The sequence below is a fragment of the Calypte anna genome, chromosome 1 (assembly GCF_003957555.1).
Source record: "Calypte anna isolate BGI_N300 chromosome 1, bCalAnn1_v1.p, whole genome shotgun sequence".
Lineage (NCBI taxonomy): Eukaryota > Metazoa > Chordata > Aves > Apodiformes > Trochilidae > Calypte > Calypte anna.
In genome coordinates, this window is record NC_044244.1 from 90,937,204 (window position 1) to 90,957,367 (window position 20,164).

Sequence of the window (20,164 nt, forward strand, 5' to 3'; positions counted from 1 at the left end):
TTCAGAGCACCACTGAGTTAACTGGAGCAATTCAAACAGAAACTTAGCCACAAATTTAAATCCTTTAAGTAAAATCAGGATGGTGCAACTGAACTATGAAGACTATCTTCTCATGTATCTAAACACTGACAAATATTACCAGTTCAAAACAATTGCATCTTCTACACAAGGCAAAACACAAAACATATTTTTGTTGCAGGACACCTTAGCCTCATGTAAGACAGGTGCAGCCATGTTTCCTTCTCCCCTCAGCCCATTTAAAACAACTATAGACCTTGTTAGATCCATTTGGGTGGCACAGACAAGTAATACAACAGGTAATGTAAAAAAATAATGGAGGTTCTGCAATACAAAATAGCTCATGGTTCACTGATTTTAGTATCTGGAGAGAAATGACAGAAGACTGAAACTTCCTGCCGTGGTGTATATCCAAATGTCCTCTAGCTTCACTGAACTTGCAGGTTTTCACTGCTGGAAAATAGCTGCTGTTTGTTAAAAAACAAAAAGTCTGAACATGAAGGCAAGGTGTATATGTAATGCCTGGAGAAAGCTGCTTTTCTGTGGAAGTAGGGATAACAAGGCACTTGTGCTTTCTAAGTTGGTTACTTGACATAAATCCTACCACAGCAACCTAACATTCAATTACTTTTATTTAACAGTAACACAAGCTTAACCACTACAGAACCCAAATGTGAGCCTGCAGGGCTACACCATGAGCACCCGCTGTCTCTGGTGACACACCATAAAGAGCTATTTTGAAAAGAAAATGTTGATGAAAAACTAATCAGCAGCAACAATCCTCTGTCAATTATTCCTCCTGTCTGTTAGCAGGGCAGGGACATGAGACACAGTAAGTAAAAACCACAGTGTGCCTGATGTGCTTATTGAAACGTATTGGGGAAGCTAGGTCCATACACTGCTTTGGAGGGCACATGAGCCTTAAATAAGAGTGCCTGAGAGTCACACCCTTTAAGTTATATTTTAAGGCACTCGATATCTGTGTCTGCACACCCAAGAGCTGACACTAAAGGATAAAAGAAAACAAATGCAAAATTCTAAGTACAGAAGATATTTCATTGCTATGAAAGTTTCTTCACAGTAATTCCTAGAATATCCCATTTCGCCAGTGTAACCAGGGGACACTTCTGAGCCCTGACTTTGTAGCTCAGGTTACCTTACAGCAGGTCTTTCCAGTTTTCAGGTTATTTAGACCAATGCAGCCAACACTTTACTTTTTACTTTTTTTCCTTTAATAAAACCAGTGCTAATGTGAAGCAGCAGCTCTAAGAAACTGAAGAACATTAAAATTTCTTAAAAATAGTGCAAGAGTGACCCCCACACAAGGTAAATTAAACAAGGGTTTCTTCAATCTTTGTTCTGCAGCCCAAGAAATAAAACTCAGAAGAAAAAGAAGAGATAATACTGAGAGCCTATCATTTTTAATTCAAAGTCAAGAGGCAATAATAGATATGCAAGTGTATGCCCTGCAACAGGAAAAAAAAAGTCTACATTTCCCGTAAGCGTGTGACAATACATTTATCCTCACTACAGTCTCAACAGTAGCAGGAAACAGTTCCCATCTATTTTCATCTCTTGTACAAGGCTGAAAAGCAAAAATGGCAAAAGCAGAAACTGAAAAGCCTGAAGACTTTTATTGCATATGAAACAATTTTTCAGATCTGCCACTAGCAACTGCAACACTAGCAACTGAACACTAAAGTAGGGCTTTCAGTACTATATTCAATTACATCTAGCAGTGCTACACATGCCGAAATAATTAGTACACACTCGAGTTTTATATTCAAGGTACTTAAAAATAACTGCTAATTTAGTAATGTACTATGTAATTTATGAAAGAAAAATTATATAATTAAATTAGCTTTTAAAATGCTTTTTCTTACTCAAATGACTAGCAAGAGTATGTCTATTACGATGTGCTCTTGATGCTTTCAAGGCCTGCCTACTTCTCTGCTTTGAAAGGTAGAGAATTTCCTCTCCTACCCTCCCCCAGAGCCTAAGACAGCAGTGTTTTATGTAAAGCCAGTCAATGCAGAGGACTGAATGCATAAGCAATTCCAACCCATGGAAGCAGTTGATCCTCACAGGACTCAAGAGGTTCTCCTGCAGGCTTATCCAAAACCTGCCATCCACATCTCCCAGTTGCTCAATACAGAACTGCGTTTCCTCATCGCTTAATCTGCCAGCCCATCCCAGTCTGCTGAATACCATCAGCTTTTTGCGCACACCTAACAGCTTCTTGCTTGTTCAAAGTAAAAAGCCTGCAGCCCCCACGCACTTCATGCCCACATAGCCCTGCTTCGTTTTTCATCGGATTTCTTCTGCTTTATTTCCAGCAGTTTTTTTCCTTCAAAGGGCAGGCAGTACCTGCAATTACTGCTTCATTTCCATGAATAACAAAAGAAAGAGCCAGCACTTAAGCTCATCCAGCCATCTTGCTCTCTCTTCTGCCCAAGTGACAGCACTGAGAGACCAAAACAAGTTAACACTTAAAATGACAGTAGTCTAAGAGATCATCTTCTAAAACACTCATTTTTTTCCAAAGCTGACCACATGACATGGCTATTTGGGCTTCCCTCAGTTGTTTGTTTGTTTTTTAGTTAAATCATAGAATATCATGGCACAAAGGCTACAAAATCTAAATCAACATGGGCTATGTAGCATTAAGTAGGCATCTTCACTTGAAGATAAGAAAAACAGGGAGGGAGAATTTTTGCCATGGTACACCTGGACAACCATCAGCCATCTCACATGCACCTGCTGTCAGCTGCAATACCAGCTCTCAAGACAAGGCAGAAGCTTTTGACAGGTTGCAAGACTTGCAGGCAAGCCCAGTTTCCAGCCTGTAACAACCAAGAGAACTGACTCAACAATTTGAAGTCTGGCAGCAAAAACTGTTGGTAAATCTAATCAGACAGGGCACAATAGCTGGAAAGCAGCAGCTTTCCAGTTCAGCAGCTACATTTAAAACTGTTTGCGGAGATGCCACAAAAATATTCTGGAGCCCACCTATGTTTCAAATTAAGAAATAAAGAATGGAAACACTACACAATCTTCCAAAACCATCCTTTATTACGAGTATTTTTCAAATGACATGCTGCTTGACTGTCCATAAAACTCAGCTGTAACACGGACTTCAAGAAGTCCACAACAGTAGCTTAAGTTGTCCAGTATGGACAGGGAACAGACCAAGAAGCCATAACTAGCAGATTTTGCTATTATGACTAACGTTAGAAATATATGTTGTAGCCACTGGCCTGATTTTCATTGGTGATGAGCACATAAAGCTGTTAGTCAAATTTTTAAGTCACCAAATTAAGAAGCAGTATAAGTCATTACATCAATGGGGGATCTCATGTCAAAGTTGCAGAAGAACTACCAGATTTGATTAAGAACATGCCATGAACCTAATACACTAAGAATTTCTGGTACAAGTGGAGAGGTTCATGAGGTGGCAAAATGTTAGACTAAGATACCACTAAGAGAACCACACAACAGCTTTACAATCAGGACAAAGATGGGTCCTATCACAACATTTTTTTTCTGGTATAGCTAGGGAAGCACTGACAATCTTTTATTCAACACAGTAAGATTCCATCTAAAGCAACCACAACTGTTGCCCACATTAAAAAAAAAATGGCTGTCAGAAAAGGATGAAAGTGAAGATGAAAGAGCTACCACGACGATCAGAAAATCAGAAAACCAATTTTAGGAGATGAGGCTCTAAGACTTAAAAGTCCACCAAAAAGTACTAAGAAAAGAATGACTGCTGACTACAGATACATCAGAGAGTTAAGTGCAAGAAAGGAGGAAAAAAGCAAAAACACAGGCACATCTGGGTATAGATTGGCTTTTCAGAAAGTCAGAACAGAGGTAGGTAGACAGGTTAATTCCAAGTGTTGTATCAGAAGAATGCTACAGATATGCATTCCTCCAGATAGAAACAGCTGAAAAGTAGAATATGATCTACTGAGTCTCATAGGCAGTATCTCCAGTTAAAAAGGAAAAGCTGAGGTTTTGATTTCTTGTTTTAAGACTCCTAAAATTAAAAGCATTGCTAAAGATTGTTTTCATTTATCTACTGTCTCTTCTTCAACACTGAGAGATTTTGCTCATGAGGTAATAACCTCATAGGTTAAAGTAATTGAAAAGTAATTTATTTCCCTCCCCCCAAAAAAGTTTCTACAGTTTCCAGTTCCCCTCTTCACCCTCCAGTCACCCAAGTACTGCCTTTGTGCTCCTTTACAACAGAAGTTACTCTGCTCTTAAAGATCTCTGGAGATGTAGGTTAGCTGAAAATCAACAGTACAATCTCTAGAGAAAACAGAAGACATTTGCACGGAGTCTGAATTAGACCAACACAGAAATATTAAGACAAGAATTAAGACCAAGAGAAGAAAGCCTCATCCAGACAATTCAGGGAACGTGCAGTGATAGAAAGTAATCAAAAACAACATTCAGGCATCGAACTTCTAAGAAGTATGTTCTGCATTGATATAGATGGAGTCAACACTTGGTAAACACCTAAGCAAGTTCAAAATGCTGCCATCACTTTTCTGGAAATAACATATCAGAAAATAATTTGAATTGGTTTTGCATGCTTAATCTATGTCTCAAATCTGACTTAGTGTTGTCCCATTAATTTCACCCTCGAGTCTGTCTACTGGCACAACACCGAAGCCCAGCCTCATCCCTGCCATACATGTGCTCCACCCTCAATATGCCAAAGCACTCCAGTGCCACAAGTGTCACCATCCACTCTTCTCACACGGTCCAGCACTGATTCTGCTACTATCCTTTGCCTTGGAGAGTGTCCTTACGTGCAAATAATTTTTGAAGCAGCCACTGGTCTCATTTGGATACAGAATTGAAAGAGAATGCAAGCTGCAGAAAGAAATGAAGAATGAATGGAAACTACTGACAAAGGTGACCGCAATCATGAATTTCCAACTACAAGTGCTGCAAGAATGGTTTAACAGCAGCTCAGGTTGTCTGAACACCAAACAAGTCTGAGCTGGACTGGCATCCAAAAATAAATGCCGAAAAGACATACATGGGGAAGCACACCAGAGTATGTGAGGTGCTGCTGAAACCAGAGATAAGCTAGACCAGAAGAAAAAACTAGCAAGGTTTCTGCTGGGGACCTTTCTTCTTTATGAGATTAGGAAAAGCTGATCAGTGTGATCCCAAGGCTGAATTTATACACCAGAAGGAATGGCATATACCTGTATACCACACAAAATTTCTGCGCAAACTCAAAAAATCAATATTTTGCGATCAAGCCTCTCCCAATGTATTATATTCCTTATTAGATCTTTGAAAATAAGAAAGAAATTTACCACACAGCTAGCTCGGATAGGACGCTAGCTTCTTACAGCATAAAGGGGTGTGTGTGGGGGGGAACCCCAAGCCCTAACTTTTGTAAATTTTATAGTTATTAGTCAACAAAATGAAAACGAGAATCAGGAAAGGGTATGCTTCCAGCCTGAGACAGTCTGCAAACGCGTTGTGCAATGGAACCCTCGGCAAAGTTTACAGATAACGGGCAGTGCAATTGACCTTGGCTCGGAATATAGGACAACTTTGTTGCCACCTCCCGATTCTGCTGCAACACAAAACCCCGGCTCAGCGCTACTCTCTACAACTAAAACCGCAACACCTCCGCCCCCCCCTCTCCCCCCCGCACCTTCCCTCGAGCTCCCCGCCCAATTTTTTTTTAATTATTCTCTTGATGAGAAAAGTAGGGTTTTCAAACACGAGATGCTTCTTTTTTTTATCCCACCCGAAGTATGACAGGGCAACACCAGCCCTGCCCTCTATGCGCCATTACACAGGAGCCGATCTTCGGCGCGTTCGGGGCACACAAAGGATACCCCCGGGGCACCAGACGGGGCCCGACCGCCACCCCACCCCCCGCTCCCCCCCGCCCCGGTCCCACCGCGGGGCACCGCCCGCCGCCGCGCACAAAGGACGGCGCCGCGCACGTGGGCCCGCGCCCCGCCGCCCCAAGATGGTGGGCGAAAGCCGCGCCCGCCACGGTACGAACCGGCCCGGTAACAGCGGCCGCCGCCGCCGCCCCAACCCAGGTTGCGGGACTGGGGTCCGCACGCGTCGCCTCCTCCCCCATCTCGAAGCGGGGGAGAGAGCGGGGGCACCGCTCGGTGTGCGGAGAGGGGGGGTGGGGGGGGGATTGTCCCCGGAAGGGGCCAGGGTACCCCCGGTCAAGACAAAGAGCCGCGGCACCGGCGGGCCCAGAGAAGCGGAACGGGAGGACCGGTCGGGTCGGAGCCGTTGCCTCCCGCCCCACGTGCGCGGCGGCTCGGCGGGCTCACCTCGTCCTCCCGCTCGCTGCGGAAGCAGAGGCACGCCGCCCGCTTCTTGTAGCCCTCCCGGTCGTACGTCCGCGTCTGGTTCGGTTTGAATTTCATCATAGAGGCGGTGATACGCCGGCTGCCCCCGGCCGCCGCTGTCGCTGCCGCCGCTGCCACGGCTCCACTCTCCGAGCGCCGCCGCGCCCCCCGGGACGCCGGCGTGGGTCCCCGGCTGGGCAGAGGGGCAGGAGAAAAGCCGGTCCCGGCTGCCAAGCTCCTGTCACAGCAGCACCGCGTCGCTGCTGCTGTTGCTGCCACCACTCCGGGAGACGCGCCGCGCCATGGAGGCTCCCTCCTCGCCCCGCTCGGCTCGGCTCAGCCCGGCTCAGCCCCTGAACCGCCGTCGCCGCCCCGTGCCCGCCCGCCGGCCCCCAGCGCCGCGGCGGCCGCCCCTGCGCCCACTATTTAAGTGTAACGCACATTCCTGCGCCCGCGCCCGCCGCCACGCAGCGCGCAGGCGCCAGGCGGGGAGAGCGGGAGGCAGGGAGGGAGGGAAGGGGGGGGCAGAGGCGGGGCCGGCGGGCGGGAGGGGAGGTAAAAGGGCGGTCACGGCGCGGCGGCCGTGGTGCTTAGTCACCCCCCGCCGGGGGTGGGGCATTCCCGGCCCCTGAAGGGAGCAGGGCCGGTGGTCGGGGGGGGGGTGAAGCGAAGATCGTTCTTTCCCCCCTCCCCTCTTCCGACCCGTGGGATGATTCGAGCCGGCCCGGGTTGCGGCAGGGTTGTTGGGGGTCAGGCCCCGGTGTCCCACCGGCCGCGATGGCTCCGCGGAGGTGGTGGGGGTAGGGTTGTCACAGGGGGTTGCGGGGTGTCCCCGTGGGGCGAGAGGCGGGGCTGCAGCCACCGGCCGCGGTGCTGCACCACCCGGCCCAAGGGGGCTGCCGCAGGCGCCGGTGCAGCCGCGTTGGGGCTTTGTCCAGGGGGGCTCTGCGAACGCGGGAGGGATGCGGCTGCCTCCGTGGCTGGGAGCCCGGCATCGAAGGCGAGGCAGGGGTCCATTCACCTCCAGGAGATGGAGAGTTTGCGTGGCTGGAGTACCGTAGTTAAGAGTGCGGCTTTAGCAGTCAATCACTTCTTGACATAGCCGTGTTTTTAGAAGATGCTGGTGTATGCAGGCTGGGAGAACAGGCGGTGTATGCCATGGTTTTTGTTTATGTAATAACATTATGTAGGAGATAAAGATGGACACAAGGCCTTCCCAAATGCTGGTGACAGGCTAAGAAAGGCTCTGCTATCCGCACACCTTTATTATAATGTAGGAGGATGAAAGCCCAGGAGTTTCCATGATCATCAAAAAAACTCCTGCAAAACAACCCAGAACTGAAGCAAGAAAATGCTATGCTTTTCAGTGCCCCTGGAAGCTGATGATTTCGTGTAGTCATCAAAGCACTCGCTTCTTGCGTGTGTAAGATTGTTTAGTGGTGTTGGCAGATGGAAGGTAGGGTGTACTCACATACTTGTAGAAATTACCCATCCAAACTGTTTCATAAACTTTTTACTTTTGCTAAATCTAGGCTCCTGTGTGCTCTTAGAGTGCACCAATGTGCCTTAAACTTATATTCTACTTGTTTCTTGTTCCAGAACACCTTTTTTTTTCATCCTAAGTTTTTTTTTCTTGTGTGCTTTTTTCCATGGTTTGTTTGGTCGCTTGGTTTTTCTTTTTTTTATAAACTAGTTTATCTGTATCAAGTCAGACTTCTCACCTGTTTTTTTGTGGCATGCGTTGAAAGGAAGCTGGCTCCTCATCACTGGTTACCCTGAATCTTAGTGAAATTTGGACCTTCTGTTCTTCAGAGCATGAACTAAGTGCAATGAATCAGTGCAGTATCACACTGCAAAATCACGGAAGCAAAAGGAGGGAAAGCATAATTGCACTGAAATCTATTATTTTGTTCAGGTTATAACACCCAAAGGTTAAGAGATTTAATTTGCTTTTGTACATCAATTACTTGTATAAGAGTAATTTTCTTAAGAAGGCCTCTGCCATTTTTGCCGCTTACCAAATGGACTGGCAGGTTAGATTTCTTTTTCTCCTCAGACAGTGCAGATCCAGATTTCATTTGTGGCTATCTGTCATCACTTGGGCCTCAGGCTACATACAATTTTAGTACTATACTTAACGGATCTCTAGTCAAAATACTTTTTTTTTTTTTGTGAGGGAAGGGAAAATTCCCAATTACTATCTGAAATTTTTAGTTCAAAGTTTAAAGGGTTGACATCTGAAACCTTTGAGAATGCTGAGCAATAAAAGCATGGTTTTGATGCTTGTATTTGTAACATCTGCAATACAGAAAAGGAGGTGTGGCATGGTGTAATGAAACTTAAGGTCTAGAAATTGAGATTGCACAGTTAGTAACTGCATCAACATTTTAAAAATTTTACGTGTAGCTACCTTTGCCATATTCCCATGTAATTTTAAAGATCCATCTTTGCAAACAGCATAGATGTGCATTCATGTTGTGCATATAGAGAAAAAAAAATCTTTCCACTTTTCGTACTAGACCATTATGACAGAGTTCATTTTGCTTTGAGGTGTTCCCTGATCTACTATTTCAGAGTTTACCTTTTCAGTCTTCTCCTGAATTATGTCTTTTTATTGTTTTGTTTGGGAGACTTCACCTCTCACGCAATTGGAGGAAGTTCAAAAGTAGGATTTATACTTAACGAGTACAGTGTCCAAAGATCAGATGAGTTTAGGCCAGGTTTTCTTTCCACTGTTGTACAACTCATCCCTCCCACCCCCAAAACCAAATAAAACATTTGACTGCCAAATCAGAACACAACACACAAATCCTATCTCTCTTGTGAAACTTGGTGGTTTCTTTGTCACGTATCACAGAAGTAAGGGCTGTAAGAGAGCTCCAAGAGACAACCCAGCCAGCAGGCTGGTTGTAGTTAACATTTTCTAGTCCATATATCCTCAAGCAGAATAGCAGCACCAATGCTTTTTAAATTCATTGTTTCTCTCTTCGTTTTCATGGAAGAACTGACTTCTGCCTATATGTAATTAGGCTTTTATTTTACAAACTAGAAGAATCTCAACTTCGTGAATATGGAAAAATGCTAAAAGATAATGACAGATGAGTCCTAAAAAGTGAAGTGGAAGGATGTTTCGGTTTTTTGGTCTGAAGGGGTTTTGTTTTAAGTTATGCTGCCTTTTTAAAAAATGCCAGAAATGGTATTTTTTCGTTTGGAGATTGAATTCTTAAATGGCCTTTTAGACTCATCACAAGGCTTGAATCTTCAAGATTTATTTGTTTGTTTTTTTAAGGTTTTGGTGTTATAAGTCTAAAGTTGTGTGATCTGCCTATATAAGCAACAACTGTAAGTGACACAGGCAAATCACCAGTAAATAATTAACATTTACAATGCTATCGCATTCATATTTGTAGCAGCTTTGTCATGATGCATTTTGTTAATGCAGTGTATAAATACTGGGTATCACGTTACTATTGCATGGGATATATTGATAAAAGGAACTGCTGCACTGGTGTTTTATACATAAGGTGGGGGTTTTGCTTGTTTATTTATGAAGACTGTCTCTGGATTTTGCACTACAGCAATAGTAATTGTGAAGTAACTGTTGGTACCTTGAGTACCAGAGACAAGTAGACAATGCACAATACAAAGACACTTTAAAGGAAGTTTTAAAAAAATTTTTAAAGGAAAAATTTCTGTGTTTAGACGAAAACAACTGTAGTTACACTTTGAGTGAAGTCTGCTCAAATGCAAGAGAGCAATTTTCTTTTCCTTGAGAAGAAAGAAACAGGTTTTAAAATTCAAAGAGTAATTAGATTTTCCAGTTCCCTTCAGCTACATTTATTGCCAAGATTAGAAACTGCTGTGTTCAATAACTATGCTCTTGCAAGTTTTATGTAACTTTCTTTTCCATTCTTAGTTTATTATGGCTAATAAAAATGAAATATTTGCTTTGGAGGTACTTTCAGTCCTCTACATTTGCTCTGAAGAGAAATAGATACTTAGATACCCATTTTCCTTATCTGCAAATAGGACATCAAATTAATTGTATTAGGGAAACCGGTGTCTTTAGTTATCATCATTCTCAGATGATAATTTGTTCTGTCATGGTTGTAACATTTCTTTGGTATTCAACAGTTTAACCAGCACAAATACCCAAAAGTTCAGGACTGAACAGCGTGTTGGGAATGCATTCCTCTAGTGCTGAATTGTGTGGGCTTTCAGAACAGTAAATCCTCATTCAGCTGCATTGTAGCCTGCTGAAAGGCTGCCTGCAGCTCTGGGCCCAGTTGGCATCTCAGCAGAACTTATGGTAATTGCAGCGTTGAGATTGACAAGGGCTGACAACCTTTCCCAAACCTAGAATAAAAATCTTAAACCTGTTTGAGTATAAGAAGGTTTGGTATGTGGAAAAGGTAAGTATTAATCAGTTTAGTTTTTATTTAAGGTGATTTACTCCCCTCAAGACACAGTAGGAGGGAGCAGTGATTCTCCTGCGATTTTATACTCCTCTGGTTAGCTGTAAGGAAGCAAATGAGAACAGTGCCAAACTAACTTCCCTACAGACTTAGTATGTCATCTTTCTAATGATTTAGCAGGTATGAAAGTGCCAGCATTAGTCTTACAATACTTTTAACTGCCAAAAAATATGCCAAAATCTTGCCAAATTATGCACACCCTCTTCTGGTAAACACTGAACAGAGAGAGCTAAGTTAAAAAACGGAACACTTACTTATTTCTAAATCATACTTCTGCATAAAGCATCTTTTATATTCTAAGTTCCACACTGTCTTTTCCATCAGATCACCACCTGAATCCACTGTAAAATGCACTTTAAAGAGAATATGTGTGCATGCTCTCTATAGCAATAGTTGCAGTCATCATCCGCAGGGCTCCCTTATTTTCAGGTACATCAAGACCTCTGCTACAGCTGCCCACAAATATATTTTCCTGTAATTTGTTAGTGCTGAACAACTTACATGATTTGTATGTAATTACATGGTTACTGTCTGCCAATCTGGTTTTACAGTCTTGCCCTTTATGAAGAAGTATAGTTAGAATTGTTTTGATGCTTGGTAAGAGTGACCTTCCCTGTAAAGATGTTCCTTTGCATTAAATGCTTACAAATGGGGAGAAATTATAGTCACTAGGGAATGAAAGGGAATTGAATACAGCTATGCTTATTTAATGTAGTCACCTGAGTATCTTTATTTTTATATAGTAAATAAGAGTATTGTACGTTTTTGTGTGCTTTTATGGATTCAGTGGGTTGGTTTTCATTTGGATTTGCTTAAAATGGAAGTTCCTTTAGCAAAATAGAAAAAGTAGTATTTTACAAAACTGTTTAGCATGTTTTATTTGACTTCTAAAATAAAGCTGGATTAACAATACTGAATTTTGATAAAACTACCTGAAGAATTTTTAAATGATGCAAAATTCTTTTGTTTTTATCATAGAGAGAACCTCAAACCCTGAGGATTTTGTCAGACTTCATGAAGTAAGTAAGTATGAATTAGGATGATGGTTATGTAGTTCAGATTCTCTGTGAAATCATGTAGTCCTGAACTTGGGTTTAAGCTCCTTAGCTTGTAGGGGTTTGTTAGTGGAATGTCCTATTGTTTAGTTTTACATTCATAAATACTCTTCCCGTGAACAGTGCATTTCATAATTGAGTTTTAAGTATTTTCTCCTCCTTGGTTATGAATTAATTGCCAGCATACTCTTGTTATTTGAGTTTTGATTTTGTTCTGTAAGTAGACTATTTTTGGTGTAAGCAGATATAGTTTGGAGAGTTTATATGAAGCTTGTGATAAATTTATGTCTTCCAATGATAGCAGTAAAATCCTGCTCTACCTGGAAACAGTCAGACTTATGTGTGCCTCCATGAAGACTGTATTATTATTAGTAGGCTCTTCATTTTTCCTTGTTCAGTTTCCTAAATAAAATAGGGTAAAATATGTCTATGTTTTGAGAAGTTTGTCTGCTTGGGAAAACAGAACATCACTGACTCAAAACTGAGAAAGTACCTGAATTTTTTTGGACAGCTACTCACGGTTAAGATGTTGTAACTTCTATAGCAGCAGCTGCAGCTACTCTGTACCACATATCATCTGCTCCAGTCTTAGTTTAAGGTACAGAGTAAATGGGACTGTGAACTGGGTTGCTGAGAGATGGGCACTTGCTCTGTTTGGCTGAACCTACCGTGGAGTGTGTTTTCCAGTAGTGAGGACAGGGAAAGAGTTTATAGTGGGATTATCTTAAAAGCATGCAGTACTTTCTGGCAGATCCTATCTCTTAGAAGCCAGGTTAATAATAACATGGTAGTTGCATTGTATGATTAGTAGATGCATCAAAAATGGAAGGATAGATGGCTAGTTAAGCAATCCTCCTTCCTAATCTAGTGGAAGTCTGCTTGGCTAGACTTGGTACTCAAGCCTCGCAGAACAGGTAATGTACTATGTTTATTTTGGTATGTTTGTGTAGCCAGGTTACTGGCTATTAGAGCCAGTCTATTTCTGATATGACACTATATAAAACTAATAGAAGAGCTTGTATGATAATGCACATTTTTTTTGACTGTGTAGAAAAACATACTAATCTGGGGCAGAAAAACATTGGAGGCTTAGCCAAACTAAGCTCTGTGAGGAGCTGTGCTAAATAGGAATGGAAGCTATTTTGTGTAGCTGTGAGTTCAGGAAAAATACTTGAGATCATTATTAAAGGTAAATCTGTCTAAATATTACACAGTGGTTAAATTTTACTCTTATGTCTGGTTTAATTTCAAAGGTAAATCTTGCTAGTAGACAAAGTGATTTTTTAAATCTCTGAACAGTGTTTTGAGTGCTGTTACACTGCAGGCTTCAACCAAGTTACTGGAAAAAGGTGTGGTGTTAGAGAAAATGATAAAAGCTACTGAATGTTCCTCTCACTGTTTTCATCTGAAGGCTTCATTCCAAAATGTTGGCTTTTGACCCTGGTTTGTTTAATCAGGTTTAACCTTTCTTATACAAAGCAACCTTTACAAAAGATAGATGTACCAGTCAATATGGGTGGAGTAGACACATAATAGGTATCCCACCGATTTTTAATCATAGTTATTATAATCTGTATGGCCCATTACAGGAGTGTAAAGTAGCCCAAGATTATGGGCCGCTTTAAAACACCTGGACATACAAGCTGATCTTTGCTCTGATTTTAAAGAGGGTATACAATGACTAAATGTGTTACCAGCTTTGGAGAGAAATCACAGTGGCACTTGATAATATAACTTTTATTTCAGTGGTTTTGTTTCAGATTGTGGTTTAGCTACTGTTACTAAATATGTATTCTAGAGGATATAGTTATTTGCTGTTTGTAATCACAGAATCATAGAATCATAGAATTGGCTGGGTTGGAAGGGACCTCAGAGATCATCGAGTCCAACCCTTGAACCACCATTGCGGTTGCTAGACCATGGCACTGAGTGCCACATCCAGTCTCTTTTTAAATATCTCCAGGGATGGAGAATCCACTACTTCCCTGGGCAGCCCATTCCAATGCTTGATCACCCTCTCCGTAAAGAAATTCTTTCTAATATCTAACCTAAACTTCCCCTGGCACAACTTGAGACCATGCCCTCTTGTCTTGTTGAAAGTTGTCTGGCAAAAGAGACCAACCCCCACCTGGCTACACCCTCCTTTCAGGGAGTTGTAGAGAGTGATGAGGTCTCCCCTGAGCCTCCTCTTCTCCAGGCTGAACAGCCCCAGCTACCTCAGCCTCTCCTCATAGGGTCTGTGCTCGAGTCCCTTCACCAGCCTGTTTGCCCTCCTTTGGACCTGCTCCAGGACCTCAATCTCCTTCCTGAACTGAGGGGCCCAGAACTGGACACAGTACCCGAGGTGTGGCCTCACCAGTGCTGAGTACAGGGGCAGAATCACTTCCTTGGACCTGCTGGCCACACTGTTCCTGATACAGGCCAGGATGCCATTGGCCTTCTTGGCCACCTGGGCACACTGCTGGCTCATGTTCAGCTTCCTGTCAATCCAGTCTCCCAGGTCCCTTTCTGCCTGGCTGCTCTCAGCCACTCTGTGCCTGCCCAGCCTGGAGCTCCGCATGGGGTTGTTGTGGCCAAAGTGCAGGACTTGGCACTTGGCCTTGTTGAACCTCATCCCACTGGAATCAGCCCAACTCTCCAGTCTGTCCAGGTCCCTCTGCAGAGCCCTCCTGCCTTCCAGCTGATCCACACTCCCCTCCAGCTTAACATCATCTGCAAATTTGCTGATGATGGACTCAATCCCCTCAACTAAATCATCAATAAAGATATTAAACAGAACTGGGCCCAACACTGATCCCTGGAGGACACCACTAGTGACCGGCCACCAACTGGATGCAGCCCCTTTCAGCACCACTCTCTGGGTCCGGCCCTCCAGCCAGTTCCTAACCCAGCACAGGGTGCCCCTGTCTGAGCCCTGGGCTGACAGCTTTTTCAGGAGGATGCTGTGGGAGACGGTGTCAAAGGCCTTGCTGAAGTCCAGGTAGACCACATCCACAGCCCTCCCCTCATCCACCAGGCAGTCACCTGCTCATAAAAGGAGATCAGGTTGGTCAGACAGGACCTGCCCTTCCTTCTCTGTAATGTAGCAGTTGACCTCCTAGTTTGGAGAGGGCCAGCACAAGGTATCATTTAGGCTGCTCATAAGAGCTCTGCTGGGGTCAGAGGCACAGGCATGAGCCTGTTTCTGCATAAAGAGAATCCTGCAAAGACTGTGGGCAATCAGAAGATTTGCATGTAAACTTGCATGTTGATTGCACTATGAAATCACTATGGTGGCTCTTGATTTTAGCCTAGTGATTTCCATATGCTTGGGGATCTGTTGCTCTGCGCAGGTGGAGGATGCTTTCTCTGTATGGTTACAGTAAAGTGGCACTGATACCAAGGATGTAGTCAAACTAAAATATGTTATTAGAGCTAACTAGGACTCCAAGTTTTTTTTCCCTAGGAAAGAAAATTTTACTAAGGAATTGTATTTATTTTGAAAAACTGTCTCTGGAACACATGAAAACTGTAAAATTTTCCAGGTCTGTGAGAAAGATAATCAGAATGGACAGATGTCTGGAGCATTGAGACCCAGTTAGCTCCGGATTAGGAACTCTATGACCAGTGCTCCGAGTGTTTTTCTTTATGGCACAATACATATTTATTACTTAAATATCTAAAATTATTTAAATATAAATTCTTTAAATGGCATGTTTTAATTATCTGTTTAAAATTGTCTGCTTACGTTTTTGTAAGGAATTGGGGGTTTTGCCCTGATATAACTGGTATGAGAGGAATGCAGTATATAAAACCATGAAGTCATTAGAATGCATTCACTAGTCACTAGAGTTTTTCTTACTAGTAATTTAAAATATCTTTCCCAAATTTTAGGAAGATAAATGAAAAAATGCAGTTAAAAAAATAAACCCAAGTTTTTCTCCTGGAGTTTTTCCCACAGTTAGTAAATCAGGTGTTAATTACTACATTATCATAACTACTGCTTGTTCCCAAAAGAAGCTGAGTAAGGTGGTTACTGAGCTATGTCCTGAGAGACAACAAATGTGGCAATTTCAAATCAAAACCTAGGGGTGCTTAAATCTGAAATGCACCTTCTTACTGAGATTTATGTTGACAGCTTCACATATTTCAGTGTAATGAGCCTCTGGTTTTACTGTTCTCTTGCTGCCAACTGTTAAAGTATTGATGTGTGTTGTGTTTAGTGAAGGTAAGCTGTAAATTAATACCTTTCGCACAGTTACTGCTTGTAAAGTCGAAACACAAGTAAGAGTTAATTTGTCCCTTGTTTTATTGAAGTTTGCTATTCCCTGAATTTGGGAACTCGTCCAGCTCTTTTGCATTCCTCCAGAGAAAAAAAATGTATTCTGCTGTGGTGATTAAGCCCTTCTCAGGAAGTAGAGGAGTGTCTTGTTACTATCGTTACAGGATTTTTCTGGTCTGTCTGTCTGCTGGTATTGATAGATTGTGTCTCTCCAGCTTGTGGCTGTGTTGTTGTATTCTAATTGCCTCTTCAGTCATCTAAAGGCTGGGGCTTTTTGTTGGTTTGGGTTTTTTTCTGTTTTGCTTTTAACTTTTGCTATGTTACTTCATTTGTTGTCCTCTGACACAGAATAATTAGTTCAACGAATTCCAAACTGCCGCTGTGCTTGCAGAAGCTTTATAACTGTACCTGACTGACCAACTAAGATAAAACTGTTCATGTAATCTTAGTTGACTTAAATTATGATTTTGTAGCTCTGTATTTATAAGATTTCCACAAATACTGTTTTCATCTTTATCTCAAGGCTTCCTTATTTGTGTGAGCGTGTGTGTGGATTTTCAGGGATGGTGCTGCATCAATTTAAATTCTCAAAAGATCTAGTGGGAGTATAGAGAACTTACAAAATTTAAACATGTATATTATTGGTACTAAAATTTGGTTTTACAAGCTTAATTTTCCATTTAATATATTAATTTTACTGGGATAAATGAGTAATAAATTAGTAACATTTCTGATTGAATTAAAATTTATTCTTCTGAATGAGTGCTTCATATTTTCACTGTGCACAAAGGGAAGGTGAAAAAACCCTGTAAAATTTCTTAAAAGACAGGGTGTATTGGTCCTTAAACTACATTTATATAAATTATATACTGAAGTACAATGGTGAAACAAGAGTTTAGGGAGTACCTTTTTATTTCTTTAGCCAGTTTTAACATTTCTGAAACGATGTAACAGGCCAAAATTGTAAAAGGATGAGTTTTTAATTTATTTTTTTATTATTTCCTGACCCCTACTGTTGCTATTTTTAGAATTTAAATAAAGCATTTATAATTGAATCACAGAATGTTAGGGGTTGGAAGAGACCTCTAGAGATCATCTAGTCCTGTCAAAGCAGGATCACCAAGGGCAGGCCACACAGGGATGCATCCAGGTGGCTTTCAGAAGTCTCCAGAGACTATATAACTATATATATATATAAAAGGTAGTAAAGTTCTGACAATAGCAATGTATTACTGGAAACAATGTGTCTCAAACAGCTTTTTTTTCCAAATGACAATTGCAGACCTAATTTCTGTGGTTCAAGGATTGCTAATACTAGCAGGAAACTTTTAAGGATGACCCACCAAGGGTGGTGCTGTATTATAGATACTCTAATTTTGAGTTTTAAAAGAAATTAGTATATTATGGTCTCAATTAGGTTTGGAATAGGGTTTAGAATTTGAGGATTAATCAAGTTTGGATGGTTAGAAGGCATAAGCATTACAATTCATATCCTGATGATGCTAAAATATTGGTTATATTTGCGATTGCAAACTTGTTCGGAGTGGTGATGCCTTTTGAAATAATCTATTTGAATCAAAATACTTAGAATGTGTCTGGAACCCTATTTGCAATTGGATACTTGAGCTTTGCAGTTGGGTACTAGTTTTCCCCTGACAGTAGGAGCAGAATTGTTGACATGAGCGCAGATAATTTCTAGAGGTTCATTGTGAGTGGCACAGTAAAATAAACAAAACCACATGAATTAAAATTTTGCAGTATAAATGCTGATGTTGTGCTTTTTAGCCCTTACCCCTCCTTCTTTTTCTGATTTCCTCTGGTTATCCCAATGAGGCTTGATTTTATCTTTTCTCTCTTTTTTCCTTGGAAACTGTTATCCCCTTTGTATCCCTTTTGCGTCACATTCCTGTCTAGCCTGCTGCCAGATGGACTTTCACAAAGGTCTGCTAAAGTCCCTGGGGCTTTCATGTGTGTAAAAATGATGTGAGCAGATCGAATTGTAGAATTGGGATTATGCTTGGTAAGAGTGCTGTGAGTTTGATTGGTAAGCACTGCCCCAGGATGAGATACCACAAGGCTATTTCATTCTGAAACACTGGAAGATGGCACTGATTGTATTATGTGGACTCCAGTTGTAGGTTTTCCTGGTTCAACAGCAAAGGAGTAGTCCCATTTCACTATGAAGTAATGTCTGCCACTGCAATGCTCCTCAGTTGAATTTAATGTACTGACCTCATATAATTAAGTCTAAAATACATAGAATGAACATGTAGTACTTTACAGATTTAAAACTCATGCTGACACTATCCATCCTGAAGAGTTTTTAAGTACAATGTTCATGCATTCTACAGATATGTCAGTTTATTTTAAGAGGGGGATTACTTATTTTACCAACTCTCCTCTTACCATCATCTTGATTCATGCAGGAAACAGGTCTAGTAGACTCCCTTCCAAAGGTACTGGTATAATTCGTGCTTATGGTAGGGCCTGCATACTTCTACAGATGAAACCATAATATTGGTCTCTTTGCAGATATTTTAAGAGTTCTTCCATGTCCATAGCTATTAAGTATTTTCTACCTTATAAGCTTTAACATGTTGTACAGTATACTACCTCATTGTATTTCTGAGTGAATAGGCATAAAATACTGAAGGGGATTTCAAAAGGAAAATGATACAAAGGAACCATCCTTTCAGCTATTTTCTTTTTGAGTAATGCTTTATGAAATACATAGTTAGGAGAAAAGTATATGGAAAGATATGACTTAACAGATGAAGTCCAGCATAAACTGACATGAGAAGTTAGATTTTGACATACATCAGGACAACTCACTAAGCTGGGAGCATAATTTGCATTGTGGTCAGCGGCTTCCTCTGCTGTGTGCAGCAAACTGAATTTGTAGTATGCCCTAAAAATATCAATAACTTAATATCTTTAGGTTCTATTTTACATGAACTAGACATTAAACTTGTTTTAGTTGAAGATAGAAGCTATGTTGGAAGCCAGCTACTTAGATAATCTTGTCATTGTAAGAATGCTGTGAAGCAGCAGTTAAATGTGGATATTATATAAACTCAAACAGGATATTCTTTCATGTTTGTCTTGTCAGATGAGCCATTGGATGACTCTGCGTCATTGACCATTCATTAATGTCTGCTCCACTTTACCTTTTATTTCTGCAGCCACAAGATAGATTCTTAACACATTGATCTTCCACATTTTTACTTGATAACAGTTGTAAAATGTGGGGAAAAAACCCCAAGAAAACTGAAACTCCAGGCTTGAGAGTAATATAATTGTACATTTTAAAGTTGAACAGTGCTAGAGGAATAAGAGAGTGTGATGGAGTGAATGTGCAGGAAAGAATGTGCTCAGAATCAGGATGTGTAAGGCAATGTGTGGTGTCAGCCTGGGTGTGTAGGTATATAGGGTTGTACCAGGGAGGGAGTTAAAATACATATTGGTTAAGGGCTGACTGTTCTAGCATAGGAGTAACTATCACTTGTGTGAATAAATTGCCACCACATAAGAGCACAAAAACAAATCAAAAGAAGGAGTCATTTGAGAAGGAGTAGTAGATAGCTGGGTTTAACCTACGGGATTCTAACAAAGAACAGGTCCTCAAGAAAAGTGCTAAGAAGGAGAGAGAACTGCAGCTGGTAAAGACTAATCCAAGGGCCAGAATCAAAGCAAAGAATGCAATGAAGGCTATGGCTGCTGAGGTAGACAGTTAATGCCCCAGAAACTAAAAAGAGGCACAATAGCAGGACAGAAAATAGTGTAGAACAGAGCAGACCTGTGGCAAAGTCTGCAAGCAAGGAAGGACTCCTGGGGAGTCGGATGTTGGTTGTGGATTGATTCCTGTTGAAGTCTGGAACATTATTTCTTTAAAAGAATGAAAAATGTTCATACAGGACATTAATATGTAAAAATTTTGGGCTGGAGAAAACACACAGAGCATACACTGAGTCAACTTGGTTTTAAAGTAGTCTGGATTTCTCAATT

General features: G+C 41.6%; 1 protein-coding gene and 1 long non-coding RNA gene across 3 annotated transcripts in view; one reads left to right on the plus strand and one right to left on the minus strand.

Annotated features, from left to right (window-relative positions):
• NUDT4 (nudix hydrolase 4) overlaps positions 1-6,775 on the minus strand; it is a 28,195-nt gene extending 21,420 nt beyond the window's left edge. The window contains exon 1 of one of the 2 annotated variants that reach the window (XM_030446571.1): positions 6,351-6,775. In XM_030446571.1, the coding sequence (XP_030302431.1) occupies positions 6,351-6,449 (99 nt within the window). In that variant the 5' untranslated portion in view covers positions 6,450-6,775. The remainder of the gene's footprint in view (positions 1-6,350) is intronic. The other variant, XM_030446582.1, reaches the window with a different exon arrangement.
• LOC115598010 overlaps positions 6,012-20,164 on the plus strand; it is a 50,635-nt gene continuing 36,482 nt past the window's right edge. The window contains exons 1-2 of the long non-coding RNA XR_003987317.1: positions 6,012-6,056; positions 11,826-11,866. This is a non-coding gene — a long non-coding RNA (uncharacterized LOC115598010). The remainder of the gene's footprint in view (positions 6,057-11,825; positions 11,867-20,164) is intronic.